Below are 22,333 nucleotides of genomic sequence, written 5' to 3' on the forward strand. Positions count from 1 at the left end.
ACAGCTGCATGTCTTGGCCAGAACACCACGACCATGATCCACTCACTGCCACGACTCGATCGACTACTGTCATCCGGCTTGAGAAAACCCGCGAACCAGCTTCCGTTACCAGACGACCGTCTTCCTGGGGAACCAGGGGTTCTTCAATTCAGGCACATACACCCTTGGCTTCTCTACTGGCTTTCTCTGCATGTGACCCTGGCTGTTGTTACGACCCTCCTCACCGCGGTCAAGATGCACTGCGGCATATTCAGCCGACTGGGCAAGCTGCGTGCGTACATAAACATGCCATCATGCTACACCACCAACGCTCTCACAATGTATGCATCGCGCTCTCCAGCCAGACGACGACTAAATCCCCACCGTCATGCGCGTTCGGCTGGATAAGGCCGCCCTGTCGCTTCTAGCAGCCGCGGCTGTGCCTCTGGTGTCTGCATTGGGCCAATTGCCCGTAATCAGCTTCAACGATGTCCCCGGCGGTTTCCCGCTCGCCGGCGGCCCCGTCGCGAAACCCCAGATTCTGGTGTCGGACAACGAGTACTGGGGCGTCGTCCGCGCCGCCGGCGACTTGGCCAACGACTTCGGGCGCGTCACAGGGAGCAACTTCAGTCTCAGCAATGGCGAAGTCGGGGCGCGCCCGCTTGCGTACGAGTACCGGCCTATCACCACCAACTACATCGTCGTGAGTACTACCTAATGTTGGGGCTATATCAGATCAATAGCTGGCCAACAGCCCCGACTAACCTTGTGAAACTCGTCACTTGTAGTACTCGGTGAACAGCACGGAGTACTTCTACGGTCCCAACTACACGGACCCTTCAGCCAAGGACACCGTCATCATCGTCGGCACCATTGGCCACTCCAAGGTAATCGACGAGCTCGTCTCGAGCGGCAAGCTGGACGTTTCGGAGATCGAGGGGAAATGGGAGTCTTTCGTGTCGAAAGTGGTCGAAAGTCCCGTCCCCGGCTGCCCGAAAGCCGTGGTCGTCGCCGGCAGCGACCCGCGCGGCGCCATCTTTGGCATCTACGACATCAGCGAGCAGATCGGCGTCAGCCCGTGGTACTGGTGGGCCGACGTCGCCGTCAAGCCGCACAAGAACATCTGGTTCCTGCCCGGCGGTAAAGTTCAGGGCCCGCCCTCGGTCAAGTACCGCGGCTTCTTCCTCAACGACGAGCAGCCGGGCCTGTCGGGCTGGGTGAGCCGGAACTACGCCGACACACCCTACGGGGTGGGCTACAACCGGGACTTCTACGCCAACGTCTTCGAGGTCCTGCTGCGGCTCCGGGCCAACTACCTCTGGCCCGCGCTCTGGGGCTCCATGTTCGAGGTCGACGACCCGGCCAACCAGCCGCTCGCGGACGCGTGGGAGGTCGTGCTCGGCAGCTCCCACACCGAGCCCATGATGCGCGCCCAGAACGAGTTCCAGACCTTTTACATCAACGAGGGCCTGGGGCCCTGGGCCTACAACCTCAACAACGAGACCATCGACGAGTACTTCGTCTACGGCGCGCAGCGGGCCAAACCCTACGCGCGCAACAGCCTGTGGACCATGGGCATGCGGGGCACGGGCGACACCGCCATCGAGGGCCTCGGCACCGACGTCATCGTCGCGATGCTCGAGACGCTCGTGCGGCACCAGCGGGCCATCCTCGCGGCCGTGCTCGGGACCGACGCGGCGGCCGCGGCGCCGCAGCTGTGGTGCCTGTACAAGGAGGTCATGTCGTACCTGCAGGAGGGCGGCCTCGCGGTGCCCGACGACGTCACCCTGCTCTGGGCCGACGACAACTGGGGCAACGTGCGACGCGTGCCCGTGGGCGCGGACGAGAAGGGGCGGCCGGGCGGCGCGGGCGTGTACTACCACTTCGACTACGTCGGCGACGTGCGCGACTACAAGTGGGTCAACACGGTCCAGCTCGAGAAGACGGCGGAGCAGATGCAGCTCGCGTACGCGCACGGCGCGGACCGCGTCTGGGTCGTCAACGTCGGCGACCTCAAGCCGCTCGAGCTGCCGCTCGGACACTTCCTCGACATGGCGTACGACGCGGAGCGGTGGGGGTCGACGCCGTGGGCGAGTGGCTGGCGGCGTGGGCGGCGCGCGAGTTTGGGGACAGGCATGCGGCGGATATCGCCGACATCATGACGCGGTTCGGCATGTTTGCGGCCAGGAGAAAGTTCGAGCTGGTCGAGCCGCACGTCTACTCGGTCGTCAACTACCACGAGGCCGACGCGGTGCTGGGGCAGTGGGCGCGCCTGGCGGCCGATGCGCAGAGGGTCTACGACGGGCTGGACGAGGAGGCGAGGGCGGCCTACTTCGAGATGGTCCTTCACCCCATCCTGGGGGCGAGATCGTGTACAAGGTGAACATTGGCGCCGCGAAGAATGCCGTCTACGCCAGTCAGCGCCGGAACTCGGCCAACGATCTCATGAGGGAGGTCATGTCGGATCTCGATTCGGACGGTAACTTGACGCAGAGATGGGATGACCTCCTTGACGGAAAATGGGCCATGATGATGGACCGTAAGTTCAAACCCGCCGACTATGTAAGCGAAAAGTTCGGGGCTAACCAATGACAGAAACTCACTTTGGCTTTGACGGATACTGGCAGCAGCCAATGCGAAACGTTGCTCCGGCGCTGCAGTACGTCCAGTCAGCAGTCGCGTCGGTTGCAGGCGGAATCGGCATTTCGGTAGAAGGCTCCAACGCCACGATCCCTGGCGACGACAAGTACCACGCCAATTCCGGCAACACCCTGGCTCTGCCGCCTCTGGACCCGTACGGCCCCTCGGCGCGGTGGTTCGATGTGTTCGCGCGCGGCCCCAAGTCCTGCGACTGGTCGGCCCAGGTCGACACGCCCTGGGTCCAGCTGTCGTCCTCGAGCGGCACCGTCGGGCCCGGCAACGGCTCGGACTCGCGCGTGTTCGTGTCGGTGGACTGGGCCGCGGCGCCGCGGATCGTCAACAACACCATGGCCAAGATCAACTTCACGTCCGGGTGCGGGCGCGCCGGCTTCACCAAGTGGTACAGCCAGCCCATCGTGCAGGTGCCCATCAGCCTGCGCAGCGTCCCGGCCAACTTCACCACGGGCTTCGTCGAGTCGGACAAGCATGTCGCCATCGAGGGACCCAACTACCAGCGCATCTACAATCCTTCATCGTCTTCTAGCAGCTCGGGCTCGCCGGGGAAGAATGTCACGTACCGCACGCTTACCAACTACGGCCGCACCTTCGGGGGCGTCACGCTCTGGCCCCAGGATGCTCCGCCTCAGACGCCGGAGACGGGCCCCGCGCTCGAGTACGACGTGTACCTCTTCACCAACGCGAGCAAGGCCAACGTGACGCTGTACCTCTCCCCGACCCAGAACTACCTCTCGGACCGCAACCCGCTCCAGTTCGCCGTATCACTGACCCCTGCCGAAGAATCCTCATTCTCTTCACCGTCATCGTCATCGTCCTCGTCCGTCGTCAAAACGCAGGCCTTCGTCGGCGCCAGCGTGGGCCAGGACATGCCGCCCGGCTGGGGCGCGGCCGTGGCCGACGCCGTCTGGGGCCGGCACCCGAGCCACAACACGACGACGGCCTGGAGCGTGCCGCGCGAGGGCGCGTACAGGCTGCGGGTGTGGGGCCTCGCGCCCAGCGTCGTCGTGCAGAAGATCGTCGTCGACCTCGGCGGCGTGCGGCCGAGCTACTTGGGCCCGCCCGAGAGCTTTCGCGTGGGACGGGACGAGCAGGGGGCGTTCGACAGGTCGAGTTTCGCGGGGCAGAGTTCGGTGGTGGGTGGGATTGCCAGTAGCAGGGAACGGATAGTCGTCGCGGATACAGGGAAGAAGACGAACGCGGCTGCGAGGGGTAGTGGTTCTCGTTGGGTCGGAGGGGGCGGCGGTGGTTGGGTTGGGGGTGGGGGTTGATCGGGGAGAAAGAGGTCGGGATCAGATCCAAAGGGGGAGATGGTCAAATAAAGTACTGACTGAATCCAAAGATGCAGCTAGCAAACTGATGAATGCGAAGTTGAAGCATTGGATTCCAAGCTCTCTCTCCCCTTGCATCAAGGAGCCACTGATATCCAGGCCACTGCTGGTCATCCCGTAATCCTAATTCCCCTGCCAAGTGATCCCATACTGTAGCTGACAGACCCTGGAGCAAAAGCTTGGAGCTCGGGGTTCCAAATCGGGGGCCTCAGGCGAACGCCCAGAGTTGGGATAGTTTCCATTCCATCCTACTCCAAATGCAAGGCCAGTCGTCATGAGCGACCAAGCAGGCTGGACTACGATTCGGCTGGGGATCTTTCTTGTTCTGTCCTCGGTGAGATGTTGCTTACATGCATGCGCCAAAAACTCAGCCATCAGTCGGCGCGTGGGGGTCGTGCTGCTTACATAGCTCAGTGAACTGAAGCGGACTTTCCCCAAGTGAAATCTAGCAGCTCTCAGGTCCTTTCAGTTCGGACTTCTCAACATGAGGAAACCCTCCGTCTGTGCACCACCACACCACGCATCCGAGAGGCCCGAAAAGCCCTGCCCTCCCTGCCCACAAGGGCTTGGCCATTGAACGCTGGCACGCTCACTACTTACTGCCTGCCCTGGCAACATACATGATGTACTTGGCCGCCGCGCAGGGCTGAACCACCCATGCTGATTGCTTGCTTACCTCGCACTCGCACTCGGCCCCCGTAATATGGCCCCGTCGTATTCGCCGCACACAGCTGCTGCCGCCAAGACAGGCCCGTATGGTCTGCGCCAATGATGGGTGTGTATGAATGAATGATACCTAGGTACTTACTTAGGTTAGGTAGGCAAGTGCAAGTATATGGATTGATGGATGTGATGTGTCGGAAGGTTCGAAAGCCCCCGACTGAATCCCAAAAGCCAAGCCTTCAAGTAGGTACATAAGGTAGCCAACGGGCAACCAGTCGTCAGCGTCAGCATCAGCGTCAGCGCCAGCGCCAGCGCCAGCGCGTGCGCATGTCTGGAAGGAACGTTCCTTTCGTAGAAAAATAAATACGCTCACCCGCCCATCCCTAACGGTTCCTGGGTGATGCTGATACCTTTCGGGCTTTCTCATCTTCCACACACACACACACACACACACACACACTCACTCACTCACTCCATTTCGAATTGCAGACATATCAACATAATTCGTAATTGCATACCTACTGTATAATCCAACATACCTTACTACACTCGTTTTTGGGGATTACACACCCCCAGCAGCAAGCAAGGCGACAAGACGGAAACGACCAAAGACAAGATGGCCAAGTTCAAAAGGACCAACTCGCGGTTCCGCGGCGCCCTGCTGATGATGGCGCAGGCGACGGTGACGCTCATCGTGATCCTCGTCTTCGCCGTGGCCTTTGCGGTGCAGGCCGGGACCCTCACGATGCCGGACTGGGCCGACACCTGGCAGGGCGTGGAGCCGGAGCTGCGCCGCACGTACGCCGCGTCGCTGCTCGGCACCATCACGCTCCTCTTCATCCTCTTCTTCGGCACCATCGTCATCCTGATAGTGCGGGAGAGCCGGCGCGGCACCTGATATAATAAGGCCGAAAGTGAGGTCCGAGGGAAGGAAGTCGGGACGCGGGACGTCTCTGCTGGCTGGCGAGCGCCCGGGTCGTCAACCTGCATGTTCTGGGCCGGGCGGGCGCGTAGTGTGCGGTGGTTTGACAGGGTCGTCTTATTTATTGGGTTTACCGCCAAGCGCCAGACCGCCAGACGTCCCGGCCGTCAGCACTGCCGGATCTTGAAGATGTGAGGTGCGAACTTGCGCAATTTCGTCGACGATATACCATGGAGTTCCTACGGGCATTGATCTGTTGCGGTTGGTGAGGTCGTCGGTGCTTTAGAGGGAGCCCAGGTCCACCTCGGATACAAGACCCCTCTCCCCCACCACCAACCCTGCAGCAGATCGAAACGAAGTAACGCCCGAGGGAGAGAGAGAGAGAATGATCCCGACATCGCAACATGCGACTTGCGACAAAACAGAGACCAACACCGATTGCGCGCAATACCCCGTCGTCTCATGATGAGATGGCAGCTGCATGGAACAGATCCGTCGCATATGTCAAGCCGATCGCACGATTCTTATCAAGGACGATCTTTGCCGTAGCGGTGAATTGACATCAGGGAGTCAGTCAACATCCTGGGAATTTGCGCTCGGGACACCCGGCAGGTTGTATGGTAGTTCTGCCCTCATCCGATCCGGGCCCCGGGAATCATCTGACACCCACCAGTTTTTCTGCGACACGTATGCGGCCCTAGTCCGGCAGGAGTTGCCCACCAGCAATGCCGCCGATAGTGTGGTGTCGAAGAAATCCGAAAACGGAGAAAGCCTCAGGGGATGCGACCTGCGAGCTTATCTATTCGTGCCACCCGAGTGCCTGCAGTAGCATCGGATGGGGGTTGTTTGGGCTGGACAACGCAAAGCACACCCGGAACTTCCGCGACAGAAGTGCGTGTTGCGTGTGGGTTTGGAGCAATAGCGCTAGGATGGCGGGAACTACCACGTAGTAGATATGGCCTAGCAGTATTGCGCACACACAGTCATGAGCATGGGGAGCTGAAAGCAGCTGGTGTTGTCGACTTGACAGCCAGGTCAAGTCGCACGCATCATGGCCGCCGGCTTCGTTCCGTGTCTCCCTTATCATACATACTTAGTTTTAAAATAATCCAATGCTTTAACCTAGTATCAACTCTATTGGACAACGGCTACCTGACAAGATGCAGTATCGATCGGCATTGGAGTCCACGTCCAACGTCCCTCGCGAGAGTGCTGCTACGTCTTCTATTTTCTGCTAGATTACCCCGCGTCAAGAAGTGCGAGGAAGAGGACGACGATTGGCCTGCAGCAGCGCCAAGCCCCGCCCTACGAGCGGGTGCGACGGCGCGGGGGGGGGGGGGGGCAGCCTGGCGTTTTGCCTGGATGCTAGATTTGCCGGGGATGACGGCGTTTCCTCCAACCTTTGTCATGACCATGGACCCCCCTTGACCCTCCATTGCCAGATCAGCGAATGGAGTTGTACACCGCTGTCGGCCCATCATGGAAACGAACCCTCCCATCCATGTGTAGTTGTTTTTAGTGATGGACGATACCATAGGAGGCCTGAGGAAGAGGAGGGCCCGGGAACCGGAACCCGTGTCTTGAATGCATGGACATACATAATCAATCGATGCCGTGCCACCACCAACGTCGCGAGAGAATTCTTACTTGACATGACACCAGACCATCCCTCCTGCTCAATTCCGTCGTTGCGAACAAGAACTCTTATCCCTTATTCACTTCTTCGCTACCGCCTGCCTGCCAAGCAGCGTCAGTCGAACAAATCACCACCATGGCGGCGGCCCCGACGAACCAGCACGACAGCGACGGGCCAGACCCCGAAAAGGCTTCTTCTGCGGCCCAGATCGAACCCAAAACCGGCGCCACGGCCGTCGTGGACGCTGCGACGGAACGACGCGTCGTCCGAAAGCTGGACTTTCGCATCGTCCCACTCGTCTCGTTCCTGTGTAAGTCATCCCAATCCGATGAATTGATGCCAAGATTTTGCCCCGGCGCATCCGCACCCACCCACGTTCCACGCAACCCGTGCCGTACCGCGCTCCGTTGTGGCTGACCGCAAACCCCACGGGGTAATATAGTTCTTCTGTCTTTTCTCGACCGGTCCAATATTGGGTAAGTCGCGCATACCAGCAACTTCCCCCTCTCTCTCTTATCCATCCGGGGAAAAAGTTATCATGAACCGCCACATGAAAAGGAAACGAACAATTGAACCGTGTGTTTTTAACCTCGTCTCTTGCTTCTAGAAATGCGCGCATCGCGGGCATGGAGGAGGACCTCAACCTCGACGGCGGCGCCTACAACTGGCTGCTGACCATCTTCTACATCCCCTACATCCTCTTCGAGTTCCTCATCGTCATGTGGAAGGTCCTGCCCCCCGCACGCCTGGGCCTGCTTCATCGTCCTCGCCTGGGGCGTCGTCGCCACCTGCCAGGCCGCCGCCACCAGCTGGGGCGGGCTCATGGCGCTGCGGTTCCTGCTGGGGGCTTGCGAAGGTGAGTTGAGTTCGGAGGGAAGAGATTCGTCGGGAAGAGAGAAAGGGTCAATACGTCAACGGGAGAAGTGGCTGACATGTCGTGAAACCCCCGACAGCCGGCTTTGGCCCTGGGATTCCCTACTTGCTGAGTTTCTTCTACCTGCGCCACGAGCTCGGATTCCGCTCTGGCCTGTTCCTCGCCGGTATGTGATGTCATCGCTGTCCTTTTTTTTATTGAAGATAGCTGCTGGGAGATATGAATCTGCGAACCCTCGATAAAACACGACCACTAACATGCATGCGCGCCCCCCACCTCATAAAGCCGCCCCCTGGCGACGTGCTTCAGCGGCGCCCTGGCCTACGGCATCACGTCCGGCCACCCGGACCTGCCCAACTGGCGCCTCCTCTTCCTGGTCGAAGGCCTCCCGACCATCCTCATGGCGCCCGTCGCGTACTTCTTCCTCCCCGACACGCCGCAGCACGCGCGCTTCCTGACGCCCCCCGAAAAGGCCGCGGCGACGGCCCGGGGCGTCCGCCAGGTCGGCGACGAGCCCGCCGCGCGCGTGGGCGGCCTGCACTGGCCCGACGTCGCGGCGACGCTGCGCGACCCCAAGCCCTGGCTCACGGCCCTCATGTACTTCAGCTGCAACGTCTCGTACGCGTCCCTGCCCGTCTTCGTCCCCACCATCCTGAGCCAGATGGGCTTCAGCGGCGTGACCGCCCAGGGCCTGAGCGCGCCCCCTTTTTCTTGTCGGCCTGCCTCACCGTGCTCACGACCTGGGTCGCGGACCGGACGCGGCAGCGCGGGCTCGTCATTATCGGACTGTGCCTCGTCGCGAGCGCGGGCTACGTCCTGCTCGCGACGTGCCGCGGGGTGGCGGCGCGGTACGCCGGCGTCTTCCTCGCGGCCGCGGGCGTGTTCCCGGCCATCGGCAACATCCTGCCGTGGGTCATGAACAACCAGGGCACCGACTCGCGGCGCGGCGCGGGCATGGTCATGCTGAACGCGATCGGCCAGTGCGGCCCGCTGCTGGGCACCAACATCTTCCCCGCGCGCGAGCGGCCCTACTACGGCCGCGGCCAGGCCGTCTGCGCCGCCTTCATGTTCTTCACGGCCCTGCTGGCGCTCGCGCTGCGCGCGCTGCTGCGGCGCGAGAACCGGGCGCTGGACCGCCGGTACGGCACCCTCGACGAGCAGCAGCAGCGGGCGCGGGCCGCTGCTGCGGCAGCCCAGTCGTCGCAGTCGTCGCCGAAGGAGACGGAGGAGGAGGAGGCGGCGGCGGCGGTGGAGAATTACGGGCCCATGTTTCGATATATACTTTGATGAGAAAAGTATGTAGTAGTTCGATTCTTGGTAAATTCGATACTGCCCATCCGTCCCCAAACTCCAAACTTTTAAGCGCCAAAAATGAGGTTGAAGACAGATTCCCCCTATCCCTTTTCGTCGTCCGCAACGAATGCTAGCTTCATCGCTGCCTCCTCGCTTCGCCGCGCACCGTGCGCTCGGGATAGCAGCCAGCCGAGGGGAGCCCCGAGTGCGGGTCCGTCTCGTTCACGCACTTGAACCCGGACGCGCCGCGGCAGTTGTACTCGATCTCGTCCAGCCGGCCGTCGCGGCATCGGATCAACTTGTTGTTGTTTCTGGGGAAACACATGTTAGCCGGTTTCTCGGTCTTGAAGCCACACGCAGGACGAGGGACTTACCCGCAGAAGACACTGCCGGTTGGGCGGTTGTCGCATATGGCGGTGATGTTTTGGCCGTACGCCAGGACGCACAGGGCGAGCGTGAGGAGGAGCGTGAGGAACTGCATTGCGACGACACTTTCAATGATTCTTCGAGACCTGAGCAACGGGCGTGGTCGAAGGATGAGTCAGTAGATGATGTGGGCTTGTTTGGTTGTCTACGAAGATGACTTTTTTTTTTTTTTTTTTCCGTAACAGGGAAGCGAGCAGCGAGCGTCCTTTATATTCCATCGTCGAGCAGTGAGTGAGTGTCAGTCAGTCAGTCAGTCAGGGATGGGCATAACTCGGCAAACCAAGCCGCCCAATGAAACGAGAAGACAGGGCCTCCCCCCCCCTCGTATGGTCGGATTTGACAGGCCTTCACAATATTCTCCGTATCGAAAGAGAAAAAGCGCAGGCGCCCGCCCAGAGCGTCCCTATGAATAGAAATGAATCGACTCAAATCGGCACACCATAACCGTCTATCGGGATCAGTCCAAGGCGCTTTCACTTCTTTAGGCCATGGATCCCTGCAGCAGATCCACCCCCCTCGGGACCCCACCCACTGGCAGACTGGACTGATTCTCTTTGCGCCCGCCACATGGATGTCTGGAAAGCAATCTGCCAATCTGCAGAAGCCGAGGACACTTGCCCGGTGGACACCCTCTCTCGTACCTGAAAGTGGCCGATTTCCTTTTCTTTGTCATTCCCCTGTGTACCCACCTCTTGCCGCAAACCCTTCAACCATTCATTGCCCATTGCCGGGTTGCCGCTCGTCCCAGTCCCTCGGGCGGAAAGAAAAAAAACAAAAACAAAAAAAAAAAAAACATCGTGCGTTGAATTGGTCCAGCGATGTGGTTGGTCGGAGAGGCTGAAAGGGTTGCAGTGCGAGTCTCGCTCGTCCACTCCTTGCCGCGCTTACCGGCAAAGTCCCCTCCGGCACAGACCTCTAGCGAGCCGCAGCACGGGGCTTGCCAATGTCACGGCCAGAAACACGACCAGGTCCAGTCCAGGACGAGGGTGGCCAGTGTTTCCATTTTCCCCTTTGCGCTCGGTGCCGGGGGTGGAGAGCATTTTATCGTCGCTTAGCGGCCGGGCTCTTCTCTCCTGTGGACAGCCACGAGCAGAGATTAAGTATTGGCAATAGAAGTCTGTCGCAATACGAGGAAGGGGGCTGTGTAGAAGACTTGCAAGATAAACATTTTCAATAATCCATTGTTAGGGGCAATCGACTCTCGTTAGAGTTTTGTGTTGGGAGTTGATACAACAGTTGCATTGAAGGGGTGGAAATCTGAACAGTTGCAGGTAGATAGTGTTCGCATCAGAGATGCATACTTGGATAAAAATGTGTCAATTATTCCGATGAACACATATGTAGAATCAGACAGACTCTTAGCGAGAATGCAGATGCGATGAAACCCTGGCCGCGGACTGCCAACTTGCCACAGGCCATTGCTTGGCCTTGAGTGCTGTGTCACCGTCGTCGTCGTCGCCGCCGCCGCCGCCGCCGCTTACCGAGAAGTCCCGTTGACCAGGTCGTACCCGTTCCCCTTGTCGAGGGCCCGACGGTACGCCGGCCGCTGCCGGCACCGCTCGCACCAGCGCTCGACGGCCGGGTATTTCTCCATCTCGACCAGCCGGCCCGCCGCGGCCCATTCGACGAACCACTCGACCACGAAGTCGGCGCGCGTCGGCGCCGGGCCGCCCATCAGGTACTCGCGCGCGTACCGCTGGTGGCCTTCCGCGCCGGCGTCGGTCCCGGGCCGGAGCAAGGCCCGCTCCAGCTCCGCGAAGCCGTTGTCGAGCTCCCCCGTCCAGGAAGGCCTTGCGCAGCAGCAGGTTGAAGCCGGCCGCGACGGGCCACAGGAAGAAGGGCGCGTGCTTGACCAGCATGCCGAGGATGAAGGCGAACATGATGGCCGGGTTCATGGACGCCGCGCCGAGCGAGACGAGCTCCTCCTCACGCACCAGATCGTCGGCATCATCGGCACCATCATCAATAGGGGAGGAGGACGACGCCGACGGGGAGGGCAGGACGGGATGGGCGACTTGGAAGCGGCCCTGGGCGTCGTAGGTGCGGATCAGGTACAGCGCGATGGCGCTGCGCTCGGTCAGGACGCGGCCGGAGCGCGTGACCAGCACGGGCGACTTGCCGCGCGGGTGCACCTCCTTCAGCTCGGGCGGGGCGCGGCCTTTCTTGCGGCGGTACGGCACCAGGTCGTAGTCGATGCCCAGCTCCTCGAGGAGCCAGAGGATCGACTGCGATTGGGAGTCCTGGCACCAAAGGTCAGTCACGTTCAAGCGCTGCACAGAACAAGTCTTTTTCGTGCCCGTCTTCCTGATTGAGCTTCGCATACATTGAGATGGTGCAGGGTGGGCTTTCCGGCTGCCATCGTGGAAACACCCAATGGCAGATGAGGCGGTTCCGGTTGATGTTGATAGCGGGGTTGCACACTCGTGAAGGCGGCAGCTTGAACGACGGGACAGCTTAAATGGAGACGGCTAGGGATCCTAGGTTAGGTTAGTCGGTTTACCAGGGTCCTTCACAGTTCCAAGGTAAGTTTCAGCACCCTCCCGACTGTAATAACAGTTGTTTAGCGGAGGGGAGTGAATTGGGGAACGCGAGGGACGGGGGAAAAGCAAAAGTGACCAAGTAGTATCATAACAACCTAGATCCATCCAACCAAGGCATTTCTGATGCAATAGTATTTGCTCTGTCGCTTAGCGATTTGATCGATCAATTCTTGCCTGCGAAAGCATCGGCGGGACCAACCAAAGGCCAATTGAAGAATACGGGCCTTGGGGCCATGCCAATTGTGAGTTGGAAGTGTTGCCCCCTCCCCGGCCCACCCGCAGCTTGGGGGAAATATACGAGCTACATACCCCTATTCCAAGGACCGCCAGCAGGCCAGGTTAAGTTGGACAGGGCTAGCTCATAGAATCATTCCCATGATGTTGTTTTTCTGGCCTCTATGGACTTCTCAATAGGCAAACGATGGCTTGTTTCTCTTGAAAGGGACGTATCGGTAATCAAACAATGACTTGGGGCAAAGCCAAGCCTGCACCAGTCCGCCAGCGCGAGCGCGACAACGCCCACGTGGCGACAGAGGAAGTGACCTCGCGCGGTATGCTGCTGCTGCTACCTTTCGTCGGCTGCATATATTGCACATATTCAAAGAGTGAGAGGTAGGTGGTAGGCAGGAGCGAAGAACCAGGTAGGTGTCAGCCGCGGCCATAGCTACCAAAGTCGCCACGAATGCTTGACCCATTCTGGCGTACTGTAATGATTTGAAGACAAGATGTCACGCATTCTGTGCATGCATCGCAGAGTGACGGGGCTGTCTCTACGTTTGAATCATGGCCTCTGGGCCAGAAGCTGGAGCTCGTCATTACCGCACTCCCGGATAGGTCCAATAGGGGGAACGGATATCGCACCTTCGTGACATCTGGTCCAAGCGACCAGTCTCACTCATATGTGAAAGTGTTGCCCGAACCATCAGGCGTCTTTCTTGGTGTCAATGTCCGTAGCGGCTTGCTGTAACAACCAAGCTGCCCCTATCTCATCCTATCCATCCGTCCCTTTCCTATGGCTGCCATGGAGAAGTACGACGACGTTCAAGTCGCAACGGAGGTTGGGAGCCGAGCTACCAGACGCGATATCGACTCCAAAGACGACAGCCAGCACAGCGATGATGAAGTCCTTAGCAACATCTCCGGGGGCAATCTGGTCGAGGTAAATCTGGTTCCTCTCTCTTTGCTCCAGACCTTGGTCTGACCTCGAGAAAGAGACAAGACTCTCACTGGTGCACCGGGTTTCCTGGGGATACATCTCCTACCTACCCATCATCCGGTTCGGCTTCAATCTGCTGGCCACGTGGGATTGCGTCGGGCTCACTCTGCAGCTCATCCTGCTGAACGCCGCACCTCGGCGCTGGTATACAATTTCTTGCTGTCAGGCGTCAATGGCATATTATATCAATATGTACCTACAGTTCCATACCCAACTCATAGTAAGGGCGGAAGTAGCGAATAAGCGACTACCTGCCTTCAACTCACTCCCGAATAAAGTACTCGAATCGTACTGAGGAAACGATGGCCCCCATGGCAGCAGAACACCCCATTCATCGCGAAGCGTGCATTGCTTTGATCCCGTAAGTTTATAGGTATCAATCAAACCCCCGGCCGTGGCCTGCTCTCCCCCTCCTATCCAGAGGGGACTACGTACAAGCCTACACTTAAAGGGGCAAGGCCCAAAAGAAAGAAGCAAAACCAAGAACGAACGCAGATTGTGTGAGCATGAACGCCTAATAAATCCCATTGGACCAATTCCCATATATGTAACCAAAAAATAACTTTAAGAATACATAAGAATACACAGAGTCGATGCTGGGCGCTGTCTCGTCGTCCCCCTATATGTATCCTATTCCTGTGCTCTCTCACGTTCGCAACAAAGAACTTCAAAATGGGGTTGGGTATTTTGTAGAAAAAGAAAAAAAACTCTTCTCTCTTCTCTAACAGCAAGAGGCACACGCACGCACAAGTACAAAAATCGAACGAGACCCTAGACCTAGGGGGAGTGTATCGTCTTGGTAGCAACCCCCTTTCCCTTCTCTTCTCTTCCCTCCCCCTTTACTCGGCGATCCCGTCGGTGCTCATCCAAGCAAACGCGCCCAGGGCACCGGCAATGATGATGGCCGTCAGGAAGCCCGCGCCCGCCCGGTCGCCGCCGGTGACGGGCGTCAGAACCTTGGTCGTCGACGTCTTGCCGCCGGCCTCGTAGTTTCCGGAACTCGTGCCGCCCGTCTTGTTCGTCAGCGGCGGCGCGCCGCCCTGGTCGGGCATCAGCATGGCCGTCAGGGCGCCCAGCACGTTCATCTGCTGGCCCGCGCCGATGGAGCCGTCGAAGACGCCCGTGGTCCAGTGGAAGCCGCAGAAGCGCCCGTTGGGGGCCGCCCGTGCACTGCTTCACGGCCGCCTCGGTCGACGACCGGATCATGGGCTTGATCTTGGCCGCCGTGTGGGGCGCCACCTGGGCCGTGTAGCCGAGCCAGCGGTGGACGAAGCCCTTGTAGGACTCCATATCCTTGTTGCAGCCGCCACCGGGCTGGCCCTCGCAAGAGATCTCAAAGGCGACGCCGTTGGGCCAGAAGACCTTGAGGGTGGCGTCGAGGGAGGTTGTCGAGTTCCGTCTTCCACTTTTCCGATTCCGTCAAGTTGTACAGGGCCGCCGCGCCTTGGACCAGCAGGCCGATGTTGTAGGAGAACTGAGCCCGGTTGATCTTGTCGCAGTTGGGCAGATGGGCGCCGTCGAAAACGTTGTAGTCCTTGTCGATGTAGCCGAGCCTCATGATGGTCTCGTAGGTGTCCTCCACCAGCTTCACGTAGGTCTGGTTGCCGGTGTACCGGGCGAGGCGGGCGCCCATGTTGAAGTAGCAGGCGTTGGCGATGGTGTTGATGTAGTCGAAACCGTTGTTGTAGCGGACGGCCTGCCATCGGAGACCACCCCTACAGGGACCCTCGGTGACGCGGCGGTCGGGCATGGTCTGGTCGTTGAAGACGGCCTGGACGAGCGACAGCCACTGGGGCTGGTCCTTGGGGGATCCTTGAAGCCCTCCTCGGCGGCGATCATGGCGGACATGCCCCAGAAGGCCTGATCGTCGTTACCCATGGACGCCGACCAGTTGGCGGGGTTGTAGTCGCGGTCGTCGCCGACCTGGAACAGCATGGCCTCGTACACGATCCGGTCGTAGTCGGCGTCGCCGGTGTGGTGTCGGTAGTCGAGCAGGGTTCCCCACATGGCACCGCCGTGCCACCAGTAGTAATCGCCATCGGGAGGGGGTCCGGGCAGAATACCGGGCACCCAGCCCGGCTCGTCGCCCCTGTAGAAGGTGAGCATGTCATCGGCGACATTTTTGGCGGCGCGCTTGATGGAGGCTGTGGCGTGGAAGAGAATCGCGGGTTAGCATGACATGCTCCAAGCTTTACGTGTGTGAGGGAGAGAGACAAGAGGCCGGGCGGGAGCCGGAGACGGGACGGATGCATGGCTGGACGGATGGACGAGAAGGAAACTTACCCGGGTCGTCGAGGTCGACTTCAAGGGCGGCGAAGGTTCGGGAAACGCCCAAGCTCAACGCCGCCAACAGCGAGGTTGACAGCCTCACCATGGTGGTGTCTCTAAAGATGGGAATGGGTACGACGGAATCGTTGTCGTTATGCGCCTGGTATGGTTTTTACGGGTAAAGGGCCGAAAAGCGTGGAGGAGAAGTCGATCCAAGTGTCTGAGATATTCTGGAGAAATGGTTGATCCTTTCTGTCTCGCTCTCTCTAGATCGAGTCGCCGACGATATGTAGTATTGATTGATCGATTTGATTTGATAGATAGATGGTGATCGTAGATCGAAATGACGAGACGACACACACGAACGGGTATGCGTGCGTACGGAATGAACGACTGGAAGGGGGAGGGGGCGTGTGTCGGTGGAATTGTTTGTCGGGTTCCCGGACAGGGTGTGTCTGTCTTGTCGCAGAGCTGAGGCAAGGCGAACGGGCGGCGGGCACAAAACAATCGGGGCCAGGCGCGGCAAGGCAAGACAAGACAAGACAAGCAAGAAAGTGATGGAGGAGGGGAATAAAGAAAAGCGGCAAGTGGTATGTTGCAGTAAAAAGGGACCCTGAATCCGAGTTGGGTAGGGCCAAAATGATGGATGGATGGATGGATGGATACAGGGAGACCAACCGATTGATTCAATCAATCCAATCAATCCTCAATCATCCAATACGAGCGAGGGAGGTGGGCGAGAAGGGAATGAGTGTGGGAAAGGTAAAGGTAGGTAGTTTTTCGCTGCTGCGGAACAGGCCAGGCTACTACTACCATGCAGAACCATCAATCGACTGTTGCTTTGAGGGAATGTGGTGAGAAGGAAGGGAAAGCAATGTCCAAGTTGAAGGAAGTGAATGTTGCTGTGCGTGCGATTGCCGTTTGTCTGGATCCCTGGAACTACTGAATTGCTACTCGTTCAGCAACCGCCTAGTTAACCTGCCTACTACTACTGCCTACCACCTACCAACTACCACCTACCACCAGCCCAGCTTGCCCAGCTTGCCGGAGACAGACCACTCTCGTTCACCTCCTGAATGGCATTTGCATGCTGCTCCCTCTTCGCAGAGTGGAGTGGAGACCGCCTCTGATTGCATCCATCGAATTGAAGAAGCCGGCGGTGGCCACGGTCGCACGCCTGAAGACGAAAAGAGAGCCAATCGGCATGGGCTGGCAAGACAGGGGCCGCGATGCCCAGGCGCCAAAAGGCTCGGCAGGCTTCAAGAGCGACTCTTTCGCCTTCGCGTTGCAACTCATCATTTGGGTGTCCAGCCCAGGCACAGACAGAACGGGTCTACGGCTCGAGACCAAGACCGAGGTTCGTTTCTGCAGTTCGTGAGGGGGTGTCTACTGTACATACATATGTAGTATGCCCAGCTCTCATGCATCCAATACGTAGGTTAGCATGTTCTCTCTTAAGACCCTTGAACCCCAAATGTTGATCATCCCCTTAAAGAAAAGTCTAGAAGTCTGATCGAACAGCCTGCATCTCTGGAGAGGCAGCAGTAGTCCGGAGACACTTGCGGAGAGGGGAGCGACACGGTTAATCACCCAATAGAGGCCTACCTGGCTCCTGGTTTGCCGGCCTAACAGAAAACGGCAAAGAGCCAAGACACCCAAGACACCAAAGACGCCAAAGACACGCCCCCGACCCCTGTCGATCCAGCCACTAAAACCCTAGTCCGCCAACGCTAGGCCGCTTCCGGCGACCAGTAAGCCAGTCGAAATAGGAGCTGGCGCCCGCTGCTTTTCTCTTCTCATCCGGCAGGGAGGTTGCATGCAGACTTCAATGGCAAGAAGAGTATAAAAGGTGGCTTGCCCAGTAGTCTGCAATATAATAATAACGAGCAGGAAATGCCGAAAGCATGTTCAAGCTGCCACCCGCGCGTCTGGACAGGATCAAGCGGTTGCACCCACCACCCATTGCCCATCGCATGAAGCCCCGACCTTGACGCTCGCAATGCATGATCGACCAGGTGCCGTTTCACCCATCAAGACAAAATAATATATAAATGATATATACATAGATTAAGAAAGGAAAAGGCTGTGTAGAAGGTTCAGCCATCAAATTGAGGTTTATAATAACAGTCCATGGTTGACTTTCTCAAGTCCTGTCTCGCTCCTACATCTCTTCTCTCTCTCTCTCTCTCAGGTGAAATCGCTTGCTGTGCAGGAGAACACACGCCAAAGCAAGTCCCGGATCCCAGAACAATATCATGCGACGACGACGGAAACTACGACGATGATTTTGTATACAGGGACGGCACAGCTGATACCGTTTTTGCCGTCTTCCTTTATCCCACAAAGCCGTCGTTTGACCTTGTCCCCGGCACACCCAACTACCGACGTCTCTGAGATGAGCCTCCTTCCTCTACCTACACCAAACAAGCCGCCGCCGCCCTCATGTCTCTATCCTATTGGCCGCCGACCAACAGAATGGTTACACGCCAATGGGAAACAGCCAGTCACAGTCACGTGGTGGTTCGAGGGCATCGATCAAAGAGGTGTAGATATGCTGTGAAATCGCTGATGATATTTCTTCTTTTACTTTTTTTGTTTGGTTATTGTTGTTGCAAGTCTTTCTCGACTCTTATCTAATCCATTCCGTGGATCAATATCAATTCCAAAACCACGCCTCGCCTCGCCTCGCCTCACCTCGCCTCCCCCTTGGCCGATCGTCCATGTCCGCTTGTCTTCCTTTGACGTTGTCGGCTGCTGCTGAACCAATTGCAGTTTGCAAAAAAAGGAACCGCAACAAGCATAGGAATGGCCGTCGTCGGGGCTTGCCATTTTCAAGAAGCAACCCACCCCCGCGACACCAGCCAAACCCAGAAAGACCACGATGGCGATCCTGTCCTGTCCTGTGAACCCAGGACCCTGCTCCCAACCCCCTCCCCCCTTCCCTTTAGCCCCGCCAGGCGTCCTGTTGTTGATGTGTATGCTTCCGAATCCTTTGACGGGCGAAACAAGAAAAAGCAAATGTAAAAATCGAGGACGCCGTCTGTGTTGTTTCACACACCAAAACACCAAAAGCTTATGCGAGATGAAAATGTGTCGCTGTCCAAAAGATAAAAGACCAAAACCAGTACCAGGAAAATCGAAAGCCTGGATAATAAACGCCGTTGGTTGTGTGGTTTGTTCCTGCGCTGACCGTCTCAGGCGAGGAAATGTGTGAGTGATGGACCTGTCTTGCGCCTATGTTCCCCCAAAACCAGGTTCTCGTAAAAATTGTGTGCCGAATGCGCTGAGTGTGAAGGTATGTGTGAGTATGAGTATGAGTGTGTATAAAGGCCGTTATGATCATAAAAGGTCAATGGGGGCGTGTGCGATGCTTTTCGTGTGACGGAAAAAAGCAATACCAGGTGCGCGAAATAAATGTTGAAGATGCCTGCCCGTGGAAACGCCTTGCAATAACGCGTGGGAGTGCTTGATGATGATGATGATGAAGGAAGCTGTAAGAATGGCGATCGATGTATCCCAGGGTATTTTGCCGTTGCTGCTCGAAAGATGATTGCTCGTGTCTCTCTCTCTCTCTTCCCCTTAGAAGGCGTATCTCCTCTCTCCGTTCACTGCTTCGCTGAAGTTGCAGCTCTACTGCAGAGTGGGTGTATGTGCGATATACCTCTATTGGCTTTTGCCCTTCTTGAGGCGCAACAGCCGCGTCCGCAGCCAGAGGATGAAAGCCGTCCAGGCACCGTGCGTCTTGCGCTTGGCTGTGTGCGAGCGCCGCGGCGTCTCGTAGCTAGCCGTGCGGGCCGTGCCGGCGCGCTGGCCGAAAGCAGGCGGCGTGCACGTCGACATACTCTCGTAGTTGCCCGCCGCGAACTTCTCTGGGTCCTGGGCCTGCTGCTGCTGCTGTTGGGGCTGCTGTTGCTGCTGCTGCTGCTGCTGAGAGAGCCGCCGGTGTTGGTGCGGCCGCTGCGCATGCGTGTCATGTTGGGTCGTCCCGTGCTGTTCCCGCTGCTCTTGCGGTTGTGCTGCTTGTTGTGCGGCAGCGCCGCCTCGGCCATCTCGGCCGCCTCGAGGCGCAGCTTGGCCGCCTCGCGCTCCTTCCGCTGGGCCTTGGCCTGCTTCTCGACCTCGAGCGCGCGCTTGTTGTCCTCGCGCTCGCGGCGCCGGATCTGCTCGCGCGCCCACTTTTCTTCTTTCGCCTGCTCGCGCGCCTCGAACTTGCGGCGCGCCTCGCGCAGGTGGTCCTGCCGCGTCGCCGTGTCGAGGTCCGACTTGGCGCGCAGGCGCGGGAAGTTGACCGCCTCGAACGACGACCGCATCACGGGCGAGATGGACGAGGACACGGTGCTCGACGGCGAGGCGAACTTCTGCAGCGGCGGGTGGGACGGCGACGAGCCGCTCGTCGACACTTCCACGGTCGTGAGGTCGGTCTGGCTCGACACATTGGCCAATCGCGAGGACTGCACGGGCGTCGTCGTGGACATGGAGCGTGCGGCAGTGGTGTTGATTCGCAGCGACGACGGGTGCGATCGCGGGCCTTCCGAGTACGAGGTGGTGCGGTGTGTGGTAAGCGTCGGTCGGCGAGAATTGAGCGAGGGCGAGCTGGTCAAGCTGGGCTGGGAACGCGTGTTGAGGTTGTCGGTAGGAATTTGTTGTAGTAATTGCTGCTGGCGATACTGGACGTTGGTCAGGCTACTGCTGTGGTGGTTGTTGGAGTGATGCAGGCTGATGCGGCTGGTGGTGGGGTCGGCGAGGTCGTAGTTGGTCGCGCTGTAGTCCTCGTCCTCGGTGATGGTGGGCGAGTAGTCGCGGCTGTCGACATAGGACGAGGCCAGCGAGTTGGCGTACGAGATCGGCGGGGTCGCCGTGCGCGGGATCTGCTGGAAGGGGTGGACGAAGGAGCGCGGCGCAACCGAGCTGCTTCCACCGGCACCAACGACGCCTGCAGCACCGCCGCTGCCACTGCCAGAAGTCGCGACCGAGGTGCCGCTGATGGAGCGCGAGTGGTGGGTGCTGCTGAATCTCGTGCCGCTGGTCGAGGTGCGGCCTACCGGGTCGGTGCCCAGGGCGAAGCTAACGTCCTTGGTCGAGCTGGCGCGGTTGATGCCTGGTGACGAGCAGAAGGCGCCCTCGACGCCGCCATCCCACACGCCGGCCGAATTTTGGTAGCGAAAGGCCTCATCCTGCTCATCCCAGCTCCGGTCCAAGTCTAACGAGCTCTTTTCTGACGTCGACGAAAGCTTCTTCAGGATTGGCTTCACCACCTTGCTACTCCTAGGCTTGTGCATCTTCTCGCTGGACCGGAAGGACCTCAAGCCACCAAAGCTCTGGACTGATGTCATTTTGGGCCGAATATTTTGGAGGGGTGGGTTGTATCGAATCGAATCGACAGTCGACACCAAACAGACAAATAACAACAAAAAATAATCACCCAAGCTTGGTTTGGAAGTAGGGTTTAAAAAAAGGCAAGGTAAGTAAGTACAAGTCGAATCGATTTCCCCGGAAAAAATACAGCACGCAACAACGCAATCCAGCTGCCGTTCAAGGTTACGATGTTCGTCTCGTGGTCGTTTCGCGTTTCGCGGCTACCGGCGTCGTGGTGGTAGTCCGAGCCGGAATGGGATAGTCGCGCGCCGGCCAGAGCTGTCTTTATACAGTCCGATCCAAGTTGCCTCCACTCCCCGTCCGACAGGCAGATGATCGCAAGATAGGGTCTCCGCAATCCTGCTCTATCGGTCCTCCTCCCTGCGTGTGCTCCTTTCCCAATTCGCGTTCGAGGCGGGCGCAGGGCAAAGGGCGGGCGGAGCTGCTTTCTGGCTCTGGCAGGAGAAAGGGGGCGCGCCTCGCAGCTAGGCAGGACAGCCAGAGGGAGGGGCCTGTCACCGAAATGCACACATTGGGATCAACTGCGGTGGGTTCAGTCGCGTACAATGGAACTGATTTCGGCTTGGCCGGACTATTGGCAGCGCAAGTGCCAACTGCAATTTGGGGTGAACTGAGGAAAATGAGAGAGAGAGGGTACGGAGAGGGACTTCTTGAGGGAGAGGGAGCGAGCGAGCAAGAGAGAACCCCGGGGGGCCAGTAAGAGTAGGGGAGGAACCAGGGTGGATGGGCTGCTGGTTCAGTTGCAGAGCGGGCGACGACGCTACGACGGGGGTCAACGGCTGACGGGGGTGGTCGACGGGGGGTGGTCGACGGGGGTGTCTAGGTGTCTAGGGTGTCGACGGGGGTTGGGTGGCCTCAGCGTCTACTAGAACAATTCGAAATGCAACATCCGGAAGGGGGAGAGAGGAGACCGCTCGCAGAAAGGTTATGCAGTGTGGAATGATGATGGCGCCGGGAATGACGACGATGCGTGTGCAACGGCTATAAGATGGGCTGCAGCAAGTAGTATAAGTTTTTCCCTGTATGCGATGCAGGTTCGTTTTCTGAAGGTCCGCAGTGGGCTAGTGACAACTGCGCTCTATGATGATGAAATGGAAATTGAATGGGCCTGCTTCCAAGTTTTGGCGGTCGGCGATGAGGGCGGTAGCGGGAGC

General features: G+C 58.6%; 7 protein-coding genes across 7 annotated transcripts; 3 read left to right on the top strand and 4 right to left on the bottom strand.

Annotated features, from left to right (window-relative positions):
* Positions 1 to 367: 367 nt before the first annotated feature.
* On the top strand, positions 368 to 3,905 carry PG986_002150 (immunoglobulin I-set domain-containing protein; the record flags this gene model as incomplete). The annotated part of the gene is made up of 5 exons (XM_066838372.1): positions 368 to 682; positions 768 to 2,065; positions 2,113 to 2,320; positions 2,347 to 2,518; positions 2,575 to 3,905. The coding sequence occupies 5 exons, from the start codon at positions 368 to 370 to the stop codon at positions 3,903 to 3,905; spliced, it is 3,324 nt and encodes a 1,107-aa protein (XP_066707265.1).
* Positions 3,906 to 5,244: 1,339 nt separating this feature from the next.
* PG986_002151 (uncharacterized protein) lies at positions 5,245 to 5,526 on the top strand (the record flags this gene model as incomplete). Its single annotated transcript, XM_066838373.1, has 1 exon — positions 5,245 to 5,526. One exon carries the CDS (start codon positions 5,245 to 5,247, stop codon positions 5,524 to 5,526), a length of 282 nt encoding a protein of 93 aa, XP_066707266.1.
* Positions 5,527 to 7,321: 1,795 nt separating this feature from the next.
* PG986_002152 (uncharacterized protein) lies at positions 7,322 to 9,347 on the top strand (the record flags this gene model as incomplete). The annotated part of the gene is made up of 4 exons (XM_066838374.1): positions 7,322 to 7,496; positions 8,140 to 8,230; positions 8,346 to 8,700; positions 8,757 to 9,347. 4 exons carry the CDS (start codon positions 7,322 to 7,324, stop codon positions 9,345 to 9,347), a joined length of 1,212 nt encoding a protein of 403 aa, XP_066707267.1.
* Positions 9,348 to 9,489: 142 nt separating this feature from the next.
* PG986_002153 (uncharacterized protein) lies at positions 9,490 to 9,834 on the bottom strand (the record flags this gene model as incomplete). The annotated part of the gene is made up of 2 exons (XM_066838375.1): positions 9,490 to 9,664; positions 9,728 to 9,834. The coding sequence occupies 2 exons, from the start codon at positions 9,832 to 9,834 to the stop codon at positions 9,490 to 9,492; spliced, it is 282 nt and encodes a 93-aa protein (XP_066707268.1).
* A 1,422-nt stretch (positions 9,835 to 11,256) lies between these two features.
* Positions 11,257 to 12,138, bottom strand: PG986_002154 (uncharacterized protein; the record flags this gene model as incomplete). Its single annotated transcript, XM_066838376.1, has 3 exons — positions 11,257 to 11,550; positions 11,603 to 12,019; positions 12,103 to 12,138. The coding sequence occupies 3 exons, from the start codon at positions 12,136 to 12,138 to the stop codon at positions 11,257 to 11,259; spliced, it is 747 nt and encodes a 248-aa protein (XP_066707269.1).
* Positions 12,139 to 14,374: 2,236 nt separating this feature from the next.
* On the bottom strand, positions 14,375 to 15,909 carry PG986_002155 (glycoside hydrolase family 76 protein; the record flags this gene model as incomplete). The annotated part of the gene is given in 5 exon segments (XM_066838377.1): positions 14,375 to 14,705; positions 14,734 to 14,940; positions 14,966 to 15,395; positions 15,410 to 15,679; positions 15,819 to 15,909. 5 exon segments carry the CDS (start codon positions 15,907 to 15,909, stop codon positions 14,375 to 14,377), a joined length of 1,329 nt encoding a protein of 442 aa, XP_066707270.1.
* A 3,557-nt stretch (positions 15,910 to 19,466) lies between these two features.
* PG986_002156 (uncharacterized protein) lies at positions 19,467 to 21,136 on the bottom strand (the record flags this gene model as incomplete). The annotated part of the gene is made up of 2 exons (XM_066838378.1): positions 19,467 to 19,610; positions 19,646 to 21,136. 2 exons carry the CDS (start codon positions 21,134 to 21,136, stop codon positions 19,467 to 19,469), a joined length of 1,635 nt encoding a protein of 544 aa, XP_066707271.1.
* Between the last annotated feature and the right edge of the window lie 1,197 nt (positions 21,137 to 22,333).

Source organism: Apiospora aurea, assembly GCF_038362705.1.
Source record: "Apiospora aurea strain CBS 24483 chromosome Unknown utg000001l_segment0_segment0, whole genome shotgun sequence".
NCBI classification, from domain to species: domain Eukaryota; kingdom Fungi; phylum Ascomycota; class Sordariomycetes; order Amphisphaeriales; family Apiosporaceae; genus Apiospora; species Apiospora aurea.